The sequence below is a fragment of the Hemiscyllium ocellatum genome, chromosome 3 (genome assembly GCF_020745735.1).
Source record: "Hemiscyllium ocellatum isolate sHemOce1 chromosome 3, sHemOce1.pat.X.cur, whole genome shotgun sequence".
Taxonomy (NCBI): Eukaryota; Metazoa; Chordata; class Chondrichthyes; order Orectolobiformes; family Hemiscylliidae; genus Hemiscyllium; species Hemiscyllium ocellatum.
In genome coordinates, this window is record NC_083403.1 from 113,265,196 (window position 1) to 113,286,379 (window position 21,184).

General features: G+C 38.5%; 1 protein-coding gene across 1 annotated transcript in view; it reads right to left on the reverse strand.

The window, feature by feature from the left end:
• Window positions 1-21,184, reverse strand: part of LOC132835936 (CUB and sushi domain-containing protein 1-like) — a 2,426,762-nt gene that overhangs the window by 63,567 nt on the left and 2,342,011 nt on the right. Inside the window, exons 58-60 of the mRNA XM_060855058.1 lie at window positions 5,684-5,866; window positions 3,138-3,314; window positions 108-287 (exon numbers count right to left, since the gene is read on the reverse strand). Coding sequence (XP_060711041.1) covers window positions 108-287; window positions 3,138-3,314; window positions 5,684-5,866 — 540 coding nt within the window. The remainder of the gene's footprint in view (window positions 1-107; window positions 288-3,137; window positions 3,315-5,683; window positions 5,867-21,184) is intronic.

The window sequence follows — 21,184 nt, forward strand, 5'->3', positions numbered from 1 at the left end:
AATGGCAATTAACCAGTTGTACATATTAGAAGACTCACATACTTGGAACTATACATATACTGTACAGTAGTGACAGCCCCTTGCTTCCACATAGCATCTATTCCTACCTTTACAAACTGGTTTGGTCTGATTCCAAGAGCCATTCTTCATGCAGCGCAGTGTAGAAGATAGAGCTGGCTCCATCTGAAAACCTGGGTTACACTGATACGTCACTGTCTTATTATAAGTGAAGTCATTTCCCAGGTGGACACCGTTAGCGAGAGTACCTGGGTCACCACAGTCAATCACTAACATTGACCACAACAAGAAAAAAAACCAAAGTTAACATGCTGCAGAGCATTATTATATTTCCAATACTTTAATTCTGGAAAAGTATAATTTTATGATATTTTTATGCTTGTAGTTTAAATCACTCTTCTCAAATTATTTGCTGCCCCAAAACTCTAAATTGTTTCCATTTGTAATTATATGCTGCAGATGATAATTTTTACGTATTAAGATTACAGTCGCAAAAACCTCTACAGTGTGCAGCCACATTTCCCCTTGTAGCTCGCAAGTCTCATACCCAAGAGAGTATGTGCCTGCAGTTGTTGCTACACACCACCTATTTTATTGGCTGTCTTTGCTTTAACTTTAAAATGTTGCTCAGTCTTTCAGACATGAAGGCAGAATGCTAAAACTGAATATACAAAATGTTCTCCGAAAATCACCAAAGTGCACTGGGACATACGAAACTAAACTAAACTGCAATTTCAAAGCTCCAAATAATTTGCAAAATAATAATTCACACACCTTTGTTCCTCTCAAGGGTTATGCTACAACTGAGGTATAGTGATGAAAAATAAAGATGAGCTTGTTAGTATGGCTCACTGAGACTGATCTGAATTTCAACCTTGTCTCCCGTCATTTTGCCTTATTCTCCATAATGCTCATTTAATTTTTAATATATCCTTATTCATCTTTATTTGCCTTAATTATGTTGTTTAGGACATTTAGGACATCGAGACATATTCATGATTTTCAAAGCTGTGTTGTAATTAATTTCTTCTTTTGATTGTGACTACGTTTTTGATTTGAGACCTTCATTAACTGGAGTCCTGAATTCTTTCAATAGGTTGACAAAGGATTCTCAAAAGAAAGTCAGCAAATGATGAGACCACTCAAATTCTTCACAATGAAAAGTGAGTTATCAGGTAATGTAACAAGAATGTTACTTCATTCTATCTTTAGGCATTTCTTCATATTAAAATATGCGAGAAGAAAGTACATGACAATTACACCCAACAGTACAACCATTTTCTCCATCTTTATCTGTCGTTAGCATTCTTGTGGATAAATATTATCTTCTCAATTTACCACTGAAAAGCTCTTTTATTATATCAATGAAAATTCTAACAAATGTTTCTTTTCAGCAAGGTTATCCAATCTGTTCAAACATTATAAAATCATATTGAGTTTCCAAACTAATTCTCTTGCTCCCAAAACAAACCTGACTAAAGTGATTCAGTTACTTACAAGTCATTACAATGTTTTTTATCCATTACTTACATAATGGAAATTTCAACTACCATCAAAAATAGATTAAATTTTAATGCACTTTTAAAAAAAAATAATTCGCTCAGAATTACTTTGTTTTTATCAGTCTTATAAGGAAGTAATTTTATTAAATTTTACTTCAATTTTTAATATGCTAAAGTGTACTTGATACTGCCGCTTCTACTCATAAAATATAGCTTTGTATTACCACGTATTATAGTACCTCAGAGAACAATAAATACTTGAGGCCATAGTTGGTGGTTTTTAGTGTTGGAATGGGCCACGATTCTATAGCGGATTAAGTTGTGCTAGGTGAGGTATACCATGGCAAGTTGGTAAGTGAACCTATCTCTAGTGTTTCTCAACCACAGTCTTAAACCTCAAAGAAGGATCTATATGTATCAATGTGAACATGATCATTTGTATGTTACTTCTAAGTAAAATTATTACAGTTGTATGATATTAACTGGAAAGAAAGCTCCTCTAAAACCTGAATAGAATGACCTATACAATCGAGGTGTACTTAAAAAATGGCTGCTTACTCAACCCATTTCATAGGGGATGAGCAAGGTAAAGACAGGGATGCCACTTTCTGGGCTGTGAAAGGATTTATACTCTGCGAAGAGACTTGACACCGGAGTTAAGAGATCAAGCCGTGAGAAGAATTGCCAAAAATTGCAATTATCTCTAATAGCATGGTCACTAGGTCAAGTAAGATATATTTATAGTGAAAGAACAGTAGAGGACACTGAGAAAAGGTTGCAACATAAGGCGAGTATAATTATTGATGCAAAACCTCAATTAAACAAGGTTTTAATTTAATCATTGAAGGTATTTGCATAATAATTAACTCCAGAACCTCTTAGTGTCTCTTTCAAATTAGAATGCATCATGAGCAGCACATTGTTGGAACTTTGATCAGTGTCCATCTACAGCTAATGCTGTGGATATTTGTGTATATTAATAGGGGAGGTGGAAAACTCTTGACGATGCTGTGCCCAAAACAGTGTCCGTCATGACAGCCCACTTACTTGGGCAAGGGCAGTTACTCACAGAGCACAAACGTCAGGTACTGTGGATGATGGAAATCTGGAAGGAAAAGAAAAGTGCTGGAAATATTCGTGAGGTCTGTGAGAGAGCACCAGATTTGGCATTGCAGGTCAAAAAACTTACACAAAAACTCTAATGAGAGTTAACTGACCTGAACCATGACCTCCTTTTTTCTTTCCACTGAGGCTGCCAGAACTATGGAGCATTTTCACATTTTTTGTTTTTAGTTACAGACAATTACTGATAATTCCATGCTTGAATTTTTGGAATGGGAAGAACCAGACAGAAAATAATCGTCCCATGTCAAAGCTCAGTTTATTAGATATGAATTAACCTTTTGTTTAGCCCTGTCAGACTGAAAGAAAGCCTCTTAAGTAACCAAATGATTCAGTGGGATTTAGTGTACAACGTATTAGTGCAGCATGTGCAAGATAATAAAATCAGGTCTATCAGATTCTAAATTGCTCTTCACAATGCTGGATGGAAGGAGCGGGATGGCTTGAAAACCATCACAGGATATTTCACTATTGCTTCTGTATTGTAACACTAACCTGTGCAGTCAGGAGTTGATCCAGTCCACGTTCCATTCGCAGTGCAATGCCGGGTAGTTAGACCAGACGTTTTGTAGCCTTCCCAGCAGGCATAAGAAACGGAGCTGGAGAATACTACACCATCATTGTAAACTATCTTCCCATTTTCAGGAGTGCCGGGATTTCCACATGATACAGCTACAAAATAACGAAAGAAATTGGCACATGCAAGCATGGTGTTGTGAACAGTCTGGGCCCCGTATTCACGGAAAAATAGATTGGTATTGGACACAGTCCAGAGAAGGTTCACTAGGTTGATTCTGGGTATGGCGTGTGTCTTATGAGGAGTAGTCATGTCGTTTGGGCCTGTACTTCATTGGAGTTCAGAAAACTGAGGTGTGACCTTATTGAAACATATAAAATTCAGAGGGGGTTTAATAGGGGAGGTGCCAATAGGTTGCTTACCCATTACAGGAGTCTCTAAGACAGAATAAGAGGTTGTATGTTTAGGGAAGAGATAAGGAGGAATTTCTTCTCTCAGATGGTGGTGAATGTGGAAAGGGAAAGTCAGGAAAATGAATTGAGGATTATCAGATCAAAAATGATCCTATCGAATAGTAGAACAGATTTGATGGGCTGAATGGTGTGTTCCTGCTCCTGTTTGTCGTGTCTTCTGAAATGTGGAAAACATCTTCACGGACCAACCACTCGAGCAAATGTGATTTCAAAATTTAGAAAGATATAACTATTTATGCCACACATCTAATGTTAAAAGTAGTGGTTTATTACAAAACGTTTCATGTTATGGAATCAGTGCTTCCTATGCTGCACATGATTAGAATTTAAATTAGATTACTTACATTATGGAAACAAGTCCACACCGACCCTCTGGAGAGCAACCCACCTGGACCCATTCCCCTACATTTACCCCTTCACCTAACACTACGGGCAATTTAGCATGGCCAATTCACCTAACCTGCATATTTTTGGACTGTGGGAGGAAACCGGAGCACCCGGAGGAAACCCACATAGACACAGGGAGAATGCGCAAACTCCACACAGACAGTCACCCGAAGCAGGAATTGAACCCAGGTCTCTGGCACTGTGAGGCAGCAGTGCTAAACACTGTGACACACTTTCTGCTTTTCTGTTGCTTTGAAGGTTGTAACAATGGTCTTCCAATCTGCTGCTCCATCTGTTTTATTGACCCAGTCTTCTGCATTTAACTCTTCAAACCTCCAACCTACTTCATTTGATATCTTTCCTTCTCGTGTACTTTCCTCCTTTTCTTAAATAATTTTTTGTGGTAGATGAGGATGCTGTTGTAGTGAATGGGGTCAGAATGTACTCTGTTCACCTCTGTTCCTACATTATATTAATGATCTTCTTCAATCATCATGCAATCCATTAGATGCATTCTCCCTTCATTCATACACTTTATTTTATACAGGCTGAACCTTCAACTCTCCTTCTGCTCATTGATGGGGCAATGAATTGATTAATTACAAATTTCCAACACAACTTCCGGTAATTTTATTGAGGCTGTGCACCACATATTTAACCTGTGTTTCAGATTTAGCCTGGCTGCATGGATATATGGACCTTGGGAACCCCAATGGTTAAAGGGAGCTGAAGTCTGTTTTGGGAAAAAGATACATGCTTCTATTGTGTTGCCTTTGGGCTAGGAGAAGCTGGAGTGCTTCAAACCAGTTCTGAAAGCCTCTTGTATTATATACCACGATCTCAAGTACTCTTGATTATATACCACGATCCCAAACCCTCATCCACAACTGGATCGAAGCCTTTCTAAAACCCCCAGTTCAGGGATTGAACACCTTCCCATAACTCAAGCCTTTCCCTTCATATTTCCTCTAATCCCAATAAAACATCTTTGATGGCTGAGGATGACTTCATTTCTTTTCTGCATGAAAATCCTTTCTTTCCATTAACAGTCCTGAACGGTAAATTCAGTAAAAGTGATTGCTTGGCTAGACAGAATCACAGATAAACAAATTCAAGTTATACCAGTGGAAGTCTCCTTCTAACACATCGATCTAGGGAGACAGTACAATCAGAATACAGCCTTGCAGACTTCCCCATTTTGTTTTTGTGAAATCTAGACTAATCTAAGACTGCCTTTTCCTCTCACATCTAGAGAATCACTTCCAACATGACTTACAAATGTCTGAATAAAATATAGGAAAAACAATGGGCTCTCATTAATTAATCAGCTTCTTCAGGTTTATGATTTCCTTCCCTGAACATGTTTTATTCTTCCCAAGTTTCAAACATGGCACTTTTTACAGTCCCCCTCCTTCTTTGTTTCTAGGATGACTCTCAATTCTACTTGTCAACTCATTATATCATATGTCTCAAGATTGTAGGCTTCTTTATCCATCTCGGTCTTTCTTATCTGCTGCAGAGGTAGCAGATAAGATAACTTCTAAAATTCAAGTTTCAGCGTGCTTCATTTCAGTTTCCTCAGTCATTTAATATATTTCTTGGTAAATTTGCTAGTACCTTTACTACAGTTCACCTTATTTATTCTTGAAAAAAGAAATGCTTACCTTCACAAACTGGCTGAATACCCGACCAGGACCCATTTGGTCTGCAGGATCGTTCTGATGAACCTCGGAGAGTATAACCAGCTTCACAGCTAAAACGCAGAAGACTTTTTATCTTGAATTCATTGCCTAGTCTAGAACCGTGAGCCGGGATGCCAGGATCACCACATAAACCAGAAGTGTCTCCTGCAGAAAATACATACAAAGTCCAATCCGACAGCTTTAGTCTAACAACTTTTTATCTTTTTCAGTTTAAAAGATCCCAATCTTATCGTGCCATTTTGGTTAATGCTTTCAAGTTTAATCAATTATTGAAGGTTAATTTTAATTAAGATTCCAATGCACTCATATACACCATAATTTAGATTATTTGCAGAATTCAGATCAGAAAGCTAACCAAAGGCAAGCGAATAAACAAGAAATGGTAGAATACTGAGAGGTATACATAAAAGTAAAGAACTTGGAGTGTTGCCACAGATCTCTGAGGATGACCAGGCAGATAGTGGCCATGCAGCCATTAGAATAGATTTAAGTTGCTAAAGCATAGAATATAGAAACAGAAAGGTTGTGTTCGAATTTAATTAAGCACAAATGGCCACAGTTGGAGTACTTTGAGGAATTGTGGTCCTGTGCTGTAGATGGGATGTGATTGCATGACAGAATGTACAGAGGAGATTTTCAGGGACACTGCCAGGGTCTGATAATTCCAGTTATTATGAAAGATTTCATAAGCTAGGGTTTTCTTTGGTACAGAGGAGGCTGAGGGCATACTTGATTGAAGTGTGTAAAATTATGAGGGGTTCTAAATGGAGTTGGTGGAATGAATTATTCCCTTACTCGAAGAGTCCCTAACTGGAAGTTAGTGTTGAGGGGCATGGATTTGAAGCAATAGGTAGGTGGTTTGCGAGAGCAAGGCTTTTCACCTCAAAGATTGTGGGAATGTTCAAACTCTTTTTCTGCAAATCTGAAGTCACAAACCATCATATTATTTGAAAAGTAACTGGATTCGTACTTGAGTGCAAGAAACAATAAAGCTACAGACCAACAACCAGGAAGTGGGGTTAGACCAGTTGCCTATTATCAGCCTGCACAGACATGATAGTCTCTTTTTGTGTTGTGTTTTCAACCATTTCAATGACTGAAATGCTGTCATGACAATGCAGAAGATGCTCTATGAATAGTGGACCATATGAAATATTTGGATAACTTTCGCTTACAAACACTGAACATCACATTTTATTTTCAGCAATGAATGGTAGAAAGCAACCATAACAACACTGTGAGAAAAAAGGAACTACAGACAAATTGGGTTCCTATCTACAGTAGGCAAAGTGCTCAGATCTATTATAAGTCATCTGGTTACAGGGCATGTGGAAAATCATAGCATAATTAAACAGAGTCACTTTGGATTTGTGAAAAGAAAATCATGTTTAACATGTTACTGCCCTCTGATGTATCACAAAAAGTGAAGTTCAAGACTGGGGTTGGAATCACATTGTTTACTTGGACAAGATAATTGTTACCGGAAGAGTGATGATATAGACTTGGACTACGTTTAGAATGTTTGAAGTTTTTAAGAATGAGAGGTGATCCAGTTGAAACGATATAAAATTCTTAGGATACTTGACAGACGAAATACTGACAAAATCTTTCCCCAGTTGGGCAAGTGAGAATATGGGTCATTGCTTCAAACTAAAAGGTGATCTATCTTGGACTGAGATGAGGAAGAACATTTTCGCTCAAGTCTTTTGAATTTGCTAAATCAAAAATGCTCAAAAATTGAGGATGCTCAAGACAGATAAATTTTCAGGTATCAAGGGCATCAACAAATACGCTCATGATTTTAATGACACTACGAAAAATAATACAGGCAATCCAATAAGAAGTTCCTTTTTGTTTTAAGAATGATTCCTAACTACCTTCAAATTGTTTAAGGTACTTGCTAAAATTTGCCTCAGTAAAATCATCATTTTGGTGCTGTTTGTGAGGTAATTTGAAATGGAAAACCTTGATGTGTTGCCCAATTATGTTGTCAGCGAATATATGAAAGTGGGAACTGGCTGGAGACTGCAGTGATCCATGACAGTCAACATCCATGACAGAGTTTACATCTGCCTTCCAGAATGGAGTATGCAAGAGAGCAAGAAGCTAGTAATATTGAGTCATGGAATCATACAGCACGAAACAAACCTTTCGGTCCAACTTGTCCATGAAAACCAGATATCCTCACCTGATGTAGTCCAATTAGCCAGTATTTGGCCCATATCTTTCTACACTCTTTCTATTCACATACTTATCCAGATGCCTTTAAAATGTTGCAAGTGTACCTGCTTCCACCAATTCCTCTGGAAGCTTGCTCCATACAAGCAACACCTCTTCATAATAAAGTAACCCCACTCGTCCCTTCGAAATCTTTCCCCTCTCACCAAAAACATAGACTTTGACTATTCACCTTATCCTTGCTCCTCATGATTTTATAAACCTCTGTAAAGTCACCCTTCAGCCTCTGATGCTGCAAGGACAAAAGCCCCAGGCTATTCAGACTCTCCTTCTGGCTCAAACTCTCCAATCCCAGCAACATCCTTGTAAATCTTTTCTGAACCCTTTCAAGTTCAACAACATCTTTCCTATAGCAGGGAGAACAGAATTGAATGCAGTATTCTAAAAGAAGCCAACTCCCAGCTCCTAAAATCAATGCACTGAGCAAAGAAGGCAAACACGTCAAACACCTTCTTCATCAGTGAGCATACACCTGACCAAATGGTCAATCAAAAGATGTTTGAATCAATCCATTCAAATATCCAGTTTTCCACTATTTTCATTCATCAATCATGTCACACAAGGCTCATTACATTACTCCTGAAAGCTGAGCACGAACATGAATCAGACTGTTACTTTATTCAAGTGAAAGTATCAATCAGCCAAACCAGCAAGTTCCTCAAGGAAATAAGAAGCCATTGACTGGAATTACACGTGTCAGACATCAATCCCCCTACTTCCCAACTACAAATCCCTCTGCCTACGTTTGCCAAATGGAGAGACATGGATCTGTCTTGGGGATCTGGGACTATGCCCAACATTTAAAAACATGAAAGAGCCTCCATTTCTCACATGTCAACCTACACACTCACCCTACGTCTCATTCATGGCACCTCAGGTCTTTAACTGAATCCTTTGCCTCTCATAGGTCCATGTCAAATTATGCTTCTTTATTCATCTCCCCATCCCATCATGTAAACTTCCTGTCAAGCAGTTCCCCCCGAGTCACCTGCTCATCAGGTTCCAACACATGCTAACATGCCCAAGGCCTTCGCCCATGCATTTCAATTCATCTTGTATTCACCAAGGGCAGACCGCAAAGCCCATGCAGAGGTAAATTAAAATTGAGTAAAAAAAAGACATTTGTTTTCTAACAACATTTAAAACATTGACTTTCTTTGAACAAGATAAAGCATTATGACAACACATATTACATTCAAATGCATTACACACTGGAATTCAAACTCCCACATCAAAGAGTCCAAAACTTGTGAAGGTCAATCAAACTGCAAAGCAAGAGGCACCCACACTTACAAAGGACAGTTGTGAAATCAGTAATGCAGCAGCAATTCAAAGATAAAAATCCTCGGGCCTATGTCAACAGGCAGAGTAATTGTAAGCTTTTTTTAAATCGGTAGGTTGCTTTGACAGGCCCACCTAACAGTTTTTACAGCTGATTTTGACAGGTTGGTTGTCAGTTCTAATGAGCTTGACAGTGATGTGCTTATGCTCTCTTTACCCTCATTGCCGATACTTAACAATCTCACATGGAACCCCGGGACCACATTCAATAGGGAACTGTACCTCTCCAATTAAACAAGTCCACAGATTTCTAAAGTTCTCTGAACAGGTCTAATCAGTACACAAGTTTTACACTTAAAAGCTGGCAAAACAGGTCTGACTGGGGCAGCAGATGGTCTAAATCACAGAAGAGTTACCGTACAGAAAGAGCCTCTTTTTCCCATCATGCCTGCACTGACTGGGTAAATGAGCATCATGAGTTAGTTCCAATCTCCTATTTCTTTCCCATACCTTTGAACAATAATAATCTAATGACCTCATTTGAATTAGTCTCCACCACACTTCTAGACAGTGTATTCCATACCCCACTTACTCGCTGAGTGAAAAGATTTTTCTCTCATCACCCATGCTTCTCTGGCACATCACTTTAAATCTTTGCCTTCTCATTCGTGTTCCTTATACGAGCAGGAACAGTTTCTCCCTTTTTATTCTATCTAACCCACTCATGATTTGTGAAACCTCTATCGGTTCTCCTGTTAGCATTCTTCTTGTAGCTTTCCTGTGTGACTGTATTTTTAAATTTTCTTCCTGTTGATGCTGCTTCCACATCAGAAGCCATCAGGCCACATGGACCAACATTTTGTTTTACTATTCAGGAAAATTACAACTGATTCCTTTGCAAAGAAATGAAGCAAACTCTTTAGAAAATAATTTTCAAATAATAGTTTTCAAATATTCTTGAAATCAATTACATTTCCACAGACATTTTAAAGAAATTACAAATTGTCTTTCCTTAACTGCTTCTGGGTCAAAGCTCATCATAACAAGACGGTTTGGCCATTCTAACTTTCATCCAGTTATTTTGATTATTTTTCTCCTTTAAGCAATTCTCTTTAAGCGATGCAATTTACCCATTAAATGTTATTTCTTACATGATTCATGTGCTCTAATTTAAGTCAGTTTATTATTTAAGTGCATTTGGTGGCTGAAAGCTTTAGACTGAGGAATCATTGAGATTTCGCTTGCGGGAGGATTCCAGCTAACCGCTTGCTGCCTGGTTTGCAGTAGAGAGAACTGTAAGTACAGAAATCTTCATCATTGTTAAAGCATAAATTAGACATCCCTTCCAGTGGTTGCACATGCTCAGCTGTTGCTGTAGGTGTCCTGCTCTTGTACCAGCTGTGTTGCAAGAGCATCTCAGGGTGGGCAATGGCCTAGAGGTATTATCAGTTCAAAGACTCAGATGGGGTTCTGGGTTGATTCCTGTCATGGCAAATGGTGGAATTTGAATTCAATAACAATCTGGAAATAGAGTCTAATGATGCCCATGAAACCATTGTCAATTGTCAGTAAAAACGCATCTGGTTCACCACTGTCCTTCAGGGAAGGAAACTGCTATCCTTATCTGGCCTAGTCTACATGGGACTCCAGACCCATAGCAATGTGATTGGCTCCTAACTGCCTTCTGGGCAACTAGAGATAGGCAATAAATACTGATCCAGGCAATGATATCCATATCGTATGAATGAATTAAAAACAAGACAACTCTGCATTGAGCTGGCTGGTGAAGTGAGACAATACACTACTTAACTATTACAGCCACACCAGAACCTTTAGAAAAATAGTTTGGAATTGTTCTTTGTAAATAAAAATTAAACAATGGAATAGGTCTTAATTATTGCCAAACAAATTTCTCTACCATTGACAAGTAAATTATTCCTTCAGGTTTTAGCTGTCAGTGAAGATCTAATATATTTGGTCTCCCTCGCTGAACCATATTTTTCTTTTTTTTGTACCAAACTTGACATAAAATTAAATATTCTGACACTTCCTATTTCAGACATTTCACTGTTGATGAACAATTGCTCATTCTGATTTATTGAGGGGATACATAACTGGTTTGCCCTGTCCATGCAAATCCCAGATCCCCAGCATAAAGTGCTGAAACTTTTGGTTCTCAAATTTACATTAAATTCTCAACCACAAGCCCACTGAATGTCATTTGTTGCCGTTTGCAAAATCCAGCCCTTTCAGGTTAATGAAGAGGAAGAGTCTGCAGTCATGCAAGATGAAACAAGCTCTAAATGACTGTCAGAAGTGAAGGAGCAAGAGTCTTTATGACATTATAATTAATTCAACAAAACATGATTTACATCTGAGATGAAGTGCACAATATTAAGAGGATGGTAGTCAATGATTTAGTCTTTTGTTAATGTGAATTATATTGAAGTATCCATGCACATATTACCATGGTGTGTTGAACTCCTGCATTAACAATAGTGTGATGCCTGTAATGTCATTACACTTACCTAATGAATTGCAATGTGAGATTCTATTCTATGTGTTAAATTTCTCTCTGGTACTGTTCTGAACCAGAGATTGAAGATCATACATTTGAGTGTGCTAACTTAGCTGATCTTAGCAAGAACAAAAGAAACATAGGAGTAGGCTATTTGACCCTTCAAGCCCTCTCCACTATTCAATATCATTCTCATATCCCTTAACTGACTCAATTCCTAAATTTCTATTGATTTCTGTCTCAAATATACTCAGAAAATTAGACTTCATAACTTTCAATAGAGAATTCTAAAGATTCACAAACTTTCAAATGAAGTAATTTCTCATCTCAATCCTAAATGGATGGTTATTTATATTGAAGGTCCAACCCTGTGCTCTCATTTCCTCAGTTGTGGAAGTAATTTTCTCACTGTCTATCCTGTCAATTGCTTTATGAATTTTATATATTGCAATCAGATCAATTCTCATTCTACTAACTATAGGCCTTGTCTTCAAGTGTCTCCTCGTCAGGAAAAAAAAACACACCACAAACAATTATATTGAAACTTAGTTGTACAGCCTATGGGGCAAATATGCCTTTAATTAGATAAGGAAACCAGAAATGTACATGGTACTCCAGATATAACGTCACCAGTGCATTGTTTATTTCAACATTCAGGACTGCACACAACTAAAGTTGGACTTGGCAAAAAAGAGAGAAAAAAACCCTTTTTTTGTCCTTTTGAATATGTTTTAATATCTGCTGGAAAGTGAGATAGGTAAAAAAGACAGGTTAGAACAATGACATCAAGATGCAATATTTCTTAGAGGACTGCCTTGAAAAAAAGATTTATTTGACATCCTGCATATCCTCAGGCCATCCCAAATCAATCTGCAGTCAATAAAGCATTTCTAAAGAATATTTAGCAATGAAGGAAATGCTTGACTCAATTTGTGCACAGCATGCTCTGATGGACAACAATGTTCTGTTTATACTTGCACAAAAATTTGTTCATTTGAGTCTTATTTTGGGCAAGAAAACTGAGGGACCTTACACATGGAAAATATTTTTGAGAGGCCCACTTTCAACTAAAAGATAGTGGTGGAACGCCATCTCTGAGAAGGATGGAAACTTTATCAGTATTTTCAACATTTACGCATATATTTATGAGCAGTCCTAAACCATGGTGAGGAAGTGGTGCTACTGGCTATGGTTTCAATGGTGATTGGCAATCAGGAGAAAGGAAAGAGAAGGGAACAATGTGCCATTGGTTCATGTCATGTTGTTGGCTTTTAGCTTTTGACCATTGGGTGGAGTCAGTATTCACAAGTACTGTTTTAATGATTCACAAATTATAGTGAATGAAAGATTAGGATATTTTGTTAAAAGCGAGGGATCAGCTTTCACATGGGATCAATCATTACTTGAGCATATACAGTAATAATGGTCATATCTCTTTTAACTGGCTTGATTGAGTGATAAATTTTGACCAGGAGCAGTTGACCTTCATTGAATTTGTATCATACGATTTTGTACATCCACTTTAAAGGAGGTAGGATGGTTGATTTAACATTTTAGGTGCAACGACAGTGCAGCATTCACACATTGTAGCTCTAAAGCATCAGTCTAGATTTGTGTGTTCAAATCTCTTAAGTGGGACTTGAACATTCAAGTCTCAAAGCCAAGAGTGCTACCAATGGAAGCACAACTGATACTGTGAAATAACAGTTCGGAGACACTAAATGCTAGGCTTAGGCATTAAGAATTATCACTTGGGAAATATATTAAATAGCTAGAATGTTTGCAGAATTATCCTGATGTGAGAAATTGCAATGCAATGCTGAGAGATTTGAATGTCTGCATGTACTACATATTGCACTACAGCTAAACAATAAGTATAGAGCCAAAGAGTTAGACAGCATGGTCCAACTCATCCATGCTAACCAGATCTCCTAAACAGATCTAGTCCCATTGTCAGCATTTGGCCCATGTCCCTCTAAATTCATCCTATTCATATACCCATCCATATGCCTTTTAAATGTTGTAATTGCAACAGCCTCCACCACCTCATTCCACACATGCACCATCTTCTACATGAGAAAATTGGCTCTCAGGTTCCTTTTGAATCTTTCCCCTCTCACCTGAAATCTATGCCCACTGCTTTTGGACTCCCCTACCCTGGGGAAAAGATCTTGGCTATTCACCCTATCCATGCCTCTCATGATTTTGAAAACCTCTGTAAGGTCACTCCTCAGCCTCCGATCCTCCAGAGAAAAAAGCTTTAGCTTATCCAGACTCTCCCTATAGCTTAAACCATCCAATCCCAGCAGCATCCTTGTAAATCTTTTCTGAACCCTTTAATTTTAACAGCCAATTTCCTGTAGCAAGGAACCCAGAATTGAACATTGTATTTTAAAAGTGGCCTAACTGGTGTCCTACACAGCTGCAACCTGTCATCCCAACTCCTATACTTAATGCATTGACTAATGAATGCAAGCATACCAAATGCCTTCTTCACCACCCAGTCTACCCAGTGCGACTCCAATTTCACAGAACTATGTTTGACAATATTCTCCAAGCCCCTACCATTAACTGTATAAATCCTACTCTGGCTTGCCTTACTAAAATGCACAAAATGTCTTACGTCACATTTATCTAAATTAAACTCCATCAGCACACATTCTTCACTGTCTGTTATACCACCAATTTTGACGTCATCTGCAAAGTTACTGACCATACCTCAAATATTCACATCCAAATCATTCATATAAATGATGAAAAGCAATGGGCCCAGCTCCAACCCTTGTGGCACACCTCTGTCTCCTACTTTCAAGCTAATTTTGTATCCAATTGGCTAGCTCCCCCTGGATTTCATGTGAACTAACTTTGCTCACTAGTCTACTGTGTGAAACCTTGTTGAACACCTTGCTGAAGTCCACAAAGACCTCATTTACCACTTTGCCTTTAATAATCTTTGTCACCTCTTCAAAAAACTCAATCGAGTGAAACATAATTTCCCATACACAAAACCATGTTGACTACCCCTAATCACTCCTTGCCTTTCCAAATGCACATAAATCCTGTCCCTCAGAATCCCCTCCAACAACTTACCCTTCACCGACATCAGGCTGACTGATCTATACTCCCTGGCTTTACCTTAGTATCATTCTTAGATAATGGCACCACGTTAGCCACCCTCCCATCTTCTGGCACCTCACCTGTGGCTGTCGATGATACCAATACCTCAACAAGGGGCCCTAAAATCATCAGGTCCCAGGGTTTATTTACCTTTATGCGTTTTAATATCTCCAGCACTACTACTTCTGTAATAAGGACACTTTTCAAGACATCACTATTTGTTTCCCAAGTTCCCTAGCTTCAATGTTCTTCTCTACAGTAAGTCCTGATGTGAAATATCTGTTTAGTACCTCACCCATGTACTGTGGTTGCACACGTAGACAGCTTCGTTGATCTTTAAGGGGTTCCATTCTGTGCTGAGTTACTCTTTTGCCCTTAATGTATTTGCAAAATCGCTTTGGTTTCTCCTTAAGTCTATTTGAAGGGCAATGTGAAGGTGGTGATTTTCTAATTTAGCTCTGTTAGCAGAACTGCATAATGATGATGCACACAACTAGAGCTAAGCTGTGGAAAATGCATAACTAGTCTGTCAGGAATTTGTGGGATTGGATCATGGCAATCCTGGGAGCTGACATTCTAGAAACTTCAGAGGAAATTAAGCAATTTGCAAATCATCATGCCGCAGAAGTCAATTATCCATTCAGCAATTAAAAACTAAATGTTTAGCAGAAACATAGAACCTTCACATAAGGTGATATTATGGCAGTGAGTTGCTTACCATAAAGATTTGAGGTTATAGTTAGCATTAGATTGATGAGTTAACAGATAGTAATCAAACTAGATTGAGTAGAAATAGTAGCTTGAAGGATGTAAACCCGCGAAATGCGCACAAAAGTCATAGTTTGTGATTAACCCATGCCTCTCACTGTGCTGTCAACACCACCGTAAATTAGTGCATTATACATGATCGCAATATGCAGCCAGCACAACCTATGCTACTTATCTGCAGTGTTCATGTACAGCAGGTTTGATATTGTGAGTGGCTTGTGTGGCTTAAAGACTGTTTTCACCTTTTAAAAGGGGAGGTATCTTATGATTCTATCAGCGACAGTTGTTAGTTTAACTCTGAATCTGTTCTGTGATACATTATGGAATGGTGGCATACTTAAAAAGCTGCACCAAGATTTTTAGACACAGCACCAGACAGTTTGGTGTAAGATATGGAGAGCAGAAAAGACATTCTGCATTTTTAAGTCAAACAGGAGCTCTTTGAGGCGCTTTGGAAAAGGGCAACGATGGCAATCAATATCAGGAGTCTAGGAAAAGGCTGAAACACAAGAAAATGTTTCATTATTCAGCACAAGCTGTGAAGATAAGTAAGTTCAATCTTCAAAATTGTACATCCTGCCAACTGCACCATTAGCCTCAGTACCCTAGCTGTGGATTTATCCACAGCTGAAATAATGATTTTACACTTACCAACAATCCCGGCAATCAATATTCAAGCTTTCAATGCAGTTTGTCTACCTCATGCTCAATACTGTTGCAAGTCTCACACTCAAATCTCACAGCTTACTCGCACAATGTTGACCATTCAATCATAACAAACATATTGCATTGGCATTCTTTACTTTTTCTGATAGATGAAGGTAGAGTATTAAAGCAGAGAGGAAAGAGCTACGGGAGAATAAACTTGCCAGCTCGTCTTAATCCAACACAGAAATTAACCATCATGCTTAGGGACACTGCTCAGGTCATGGCCGCAGGTGAGGCTGAAGGCACTCAATGGTGACTTAACTACATGCCAAATCTTCTTTCTTTCATCCCATTTTGTCCTCAATCCAAAATATCTTCTGACTCACAAGTGCAAACTGTGTAAACTCAAATTTCTTACATTTGTCTCTCCACTTGTCATAGTTCATATTAAAGAATTGGAATCTTCCCAATCAGAGGAAGAATACACTGGGGATGAAGAGCCATCATCAATTAGATTAGATTAAATTCCCTACAGTGTTGAAACAGGACTTTCAGCTCAACAAGTCCACAGTGATCCATTTCCTTCTGACTAAGGCACTTAACACTATGGGCAATTTAGCATGGCTAATTCACCTGGCCTGCACATCTTCGGATTGTAGGAGGAGACCAGAAGAAACCTATGCAGACACTGGGAGAATGTACAAACTCCACACAGATTCTCGAGGCTGGACTTGAACCTGCGTCCCTGGCACTGTGAGGCAGCAGTGCTAACCACTGAGCTATCGTGCCGCCCGCTGACCTTACATTCAAATCCCTTGGCTAGAGATTGACAATATGCGTACTTGAGGACAATCATTCTCCAACTCATTTCTGCAGATACCTTGCAGTCTTTCCAGAGGATCCACAAAATAATGTGAAATAAGAGCCAAGGGAGAACAAGGTGTTGATCAGACGTGCAATGGAGAGTGAGCTGTCTGATCGAGGACAGTGGTGTGCAAGGATAAACAAGCTCTACAGAGAGAATCAGACTTATCTATCTGACTGTTATCTGTATATAAGAACCAGCCTCCTTACCAACTTGATTTAAAAAGTCTTAAATATAATAAGACATTATGAGTATTAAGCGATATTACAAATAATGTGTGTATGTTATTACATGCATCTTGCCTGTTAATGTCACATTCAGCTATTATTGTGATTAATGAGCAAATGTAAATTCCTGGAGACAATTAGCTCATCACTCAGCTATAGACGGGGCACTCCTCAGTAATGTGCGGTGTGTTTTGTGCCTCTGCACGTGCATTAAGGGTTCATACTAATGCCCCAACAAGAGTCCTGGTTTAGCCTGAACATGTTGAACAGGGAGACTCTCATCATGAGGGTTAAAAACAATTGAAAGCAATTTTGGTAACCAAAATTTGATATGATTTGAAGAAATGTCTGAGACATAATTGAATGAGGCACTGTGTGTTGGATATGTTAATTAAGAGTTAACTTAGTTTGAATTGGTTGTGTAAATATGGGGAGCTCATAATCAACGTGCTTGTTTAATGAAGTGTGTCTGACTGAAATAAAATTCTCACAAAAAAGTGTGGGCTTGAATTCCATTTAAATGCCATTATCTTTTAGAATGTAACACTGGTTGCAGAAGATGGGTGCATCAAAATGTAAAGTTTTGGAGGATATGATTCCTCTGCTCCTATTTTCTGAAAATGAGCCTTATGACTAGTTGAAGAAAGAAGTAATCATGTATATATGGGTGACTTCTTCATAAAAGATGAAGCAAAGTTTAGCCATCAGATTTTTGTTACCATACAAAGAGCTTTCCTTCGGTTTTGGAGACTGATGATTTGAACACAGATGAAGGTTCGGACAGATTGTTAATTTATGTGGATAGAATTTATCAAGAAAGATAATCTGCTGACTGCTTATGGTCAAATTTGGACAAACTTAGAAAGACAGGATAATACTATGGAAGAGTACGTAATAAAATTTGCCAGCCGTATGCAAAATTGCCAAAATTTAATTTAGTAGCACTGTGGTTCAGTGGTTTGCACTGCTGCTTCACAGTGCCAGGACGCCAGAAAAGTTGGTTTTGTTTTTTTTTTTGGGTGGGGGGGGCTCTGGGTCTGGATGAGGAGCTCTTCGGAGGGTCAGTGCAGACTTGATAGGCTGAATGGCCTCTTTGTGCACTGTAGGGATTCTCTAAGTTAGTAGACTGTGTGGAAGTATCAAATATGGATACATTTCTAGTTTTGTTTGGAGTTAGATTTGTGGATAAATATACATTGGTGGTAATAAATGTCAAAAACACTTCCTAGGAGAGCATCACTTCTCAGCAGCATCCGCAGCACATGGGTGATAATCACTGACATGACTGTAAATGGATGACACAGTGTTAACAGACTGGTGAGACAGTCAAGGTACAGGTCACAGTACAAAAGGAGACCTGTAACCAACTGAATGAAAACAAAAATGCTGTTGATAATTTTAACAAGCAGACACCTTAGGGATTTACAATAATTGAAAGATTCCTCATAAATGGTCAGAGTTTAGTCAATTGAAGTTTCAGGGGAAATTCAAAGTACTCTATGCCATTAACTGTCCTAAAGGCCTAAAAAATGTATTCAAAACCATGCATGAAATGGAGGAAGAAAAGGGCAATACAGATCAGAAAGAGGTCACAGTATTGGTCACAAGAAATTTTAGTCCAGTGATGTAAGAGACAGAGTCTTTCAAGTGCACAATAGTGGATGTATGTCTGCTGTGTGTGGAATAAACTGGCTAAGATGCTGTCGAGATTCTCTGATTAAAAAGGATAGGGACAAAGGTAAGGAATTTGAGAGTTCCACCAGGTTTGGATTTAGGAAGGAATACAGACTAATACCATTGTCATGAGTGGTTATTCTTTGTATAATAGCCAGAATAGAGTATCCAGTGAAAAACCTTGGTTTTAAGTAGGCAATGAAGAAAGTTCTGGCTTTCACCAACAAGCTAGAATTAACTATGGATATTATAGTAAAAAGTGCTTTTGGGTAGCACAAACCATAATATGACTTAATTTTACATTCAGTTTAAGGGAGAGAAGTATGAGTACAGGACTACTATTTTGAATTTAAACAAGGAAAATTATGAAGGCATGAAAACAGAGGAAGCAAAAGTGAACTGATAATTTAATTTGAGAGATATGTGAACTCAGCTGCACTGGCAAACATTTAAGGGGATAGCCCAGAAAGTACAGAATAGATACATTCCAACAAACAATATCAATTCTAAGGGACAGACATTACATCTGTGTTTAACTAAAAATATCAAAGATATTTGGCAGGCCAGAAGATTGGACAGAACATCCAAAATATCAAAGAATTACTGGGAGATTAATAAAGTGGGAAAAATCAGAATATGGGAGAAAGTAGCCAAAATTTTACAAGATGTTTCTTCAGATAATTAAAAAAGAAAAGGCTGAACAAAATTGAAACAGCTTTAGAGAATAATTCTGGTGAATTCATAACAGAAGAAAAGAAGATGACAGACAAATTGAGCAGATATTTATGCCAGTCTTTACTAGAGAGCACACAAGTAAATAAAAATAAATAAAAGCTAATGGCGAGGGGTAACATATAGTCATGGAGAGAAGATTAGCTGGCTGACAGGCAGCAGAGTAGGAATAAATGAGTCTGTATTCAGGCTGGCAGAATATTACAAAGTGGTTTGCTAGATAAGTTGGTGCTGAGGATTCAACACTTCACAATTAAAAAAATTAAATGGATGAAGGGAGAGAAGGTATGGCCACTAAATGTGCTTAGGACACAAAGGTAGGTAGGAAAGCAAGTTTTGAAGTGGATATAAGGAGCTTACAGAAGGATATAGTTAGGTTATGTGAAAGGGCAAAGATCTGGCAATGTGGGAAAGTGTGAAATTGTCCATTTTGTTAGAAAGAACAAAAACGAAACATACTATCTAAGTTCTGAGAGCTTGAAGAGCTCTGGGATACAGACAAATCTGCATGACTGAGTGTATAAATCCCAGAAGGTTAATATGCAGGTATGGCAAGTGATCAGGAAAGCTAATAAATGTTTATGTTTTATTCCAAGTGGAAACAAGTGCAAGAGTAGGGAGGTCATACTTCAGCTATACAGGGCATTGGTGAGAATGTGTTTAGAATACTGTGTAAAGTACTGGCCTTGACAGTCATGGAAGGATCACGTCTAGGAATGGAAGTTGGTTGTCCTTTTCTTCCTCTCTAGTGAATTGGACACAGGAATCCGATTCACTAGAGAGGAAGAAAAGGACTCCCATTCCTAGACGTGATGGTACAGAGAACACCTAATGGAGAATTCAACACAAAGGTATACAGGAAAGCCACACCCACAGACCAAGTCCTGAACTATGAAAGCAACCACCCCAACACACACAAAACAAGTTGCATCAAGACACTGTTCAAAAGAGCTACAACACACTGCAATACACCAGAACTGCAAAAAGAGGAAGAAGAACACCAATACAATGTATTCGCCAAAAACAGATGCCCCCGCAATTTCATCAACAGATGCCTAAGGAAAGACAACGAAACGAGGACATGCCGCAACCCAAAGGACTAGCACACTACCATACATCAAGAGTATTTCCGAACTGACAGCCAGACTACTGCGACCACTAGGACTCATAACAGCACACAAACCAACAGCCACTCTCAGACAACAACTCACCAGAACGAAGGACCCGATACACAGCATGAACAAAACTAATGTAGTGTACAAAATCCCATGCAAGGACTGCACAAAACACTACATAGGACAAACAGGAAGACAGCTAACGATCTGCATCCATGAACACCAACTAGCTACGAAACGACACGACCAGCTATCCTTAGTAGCCACACACGCAGATGA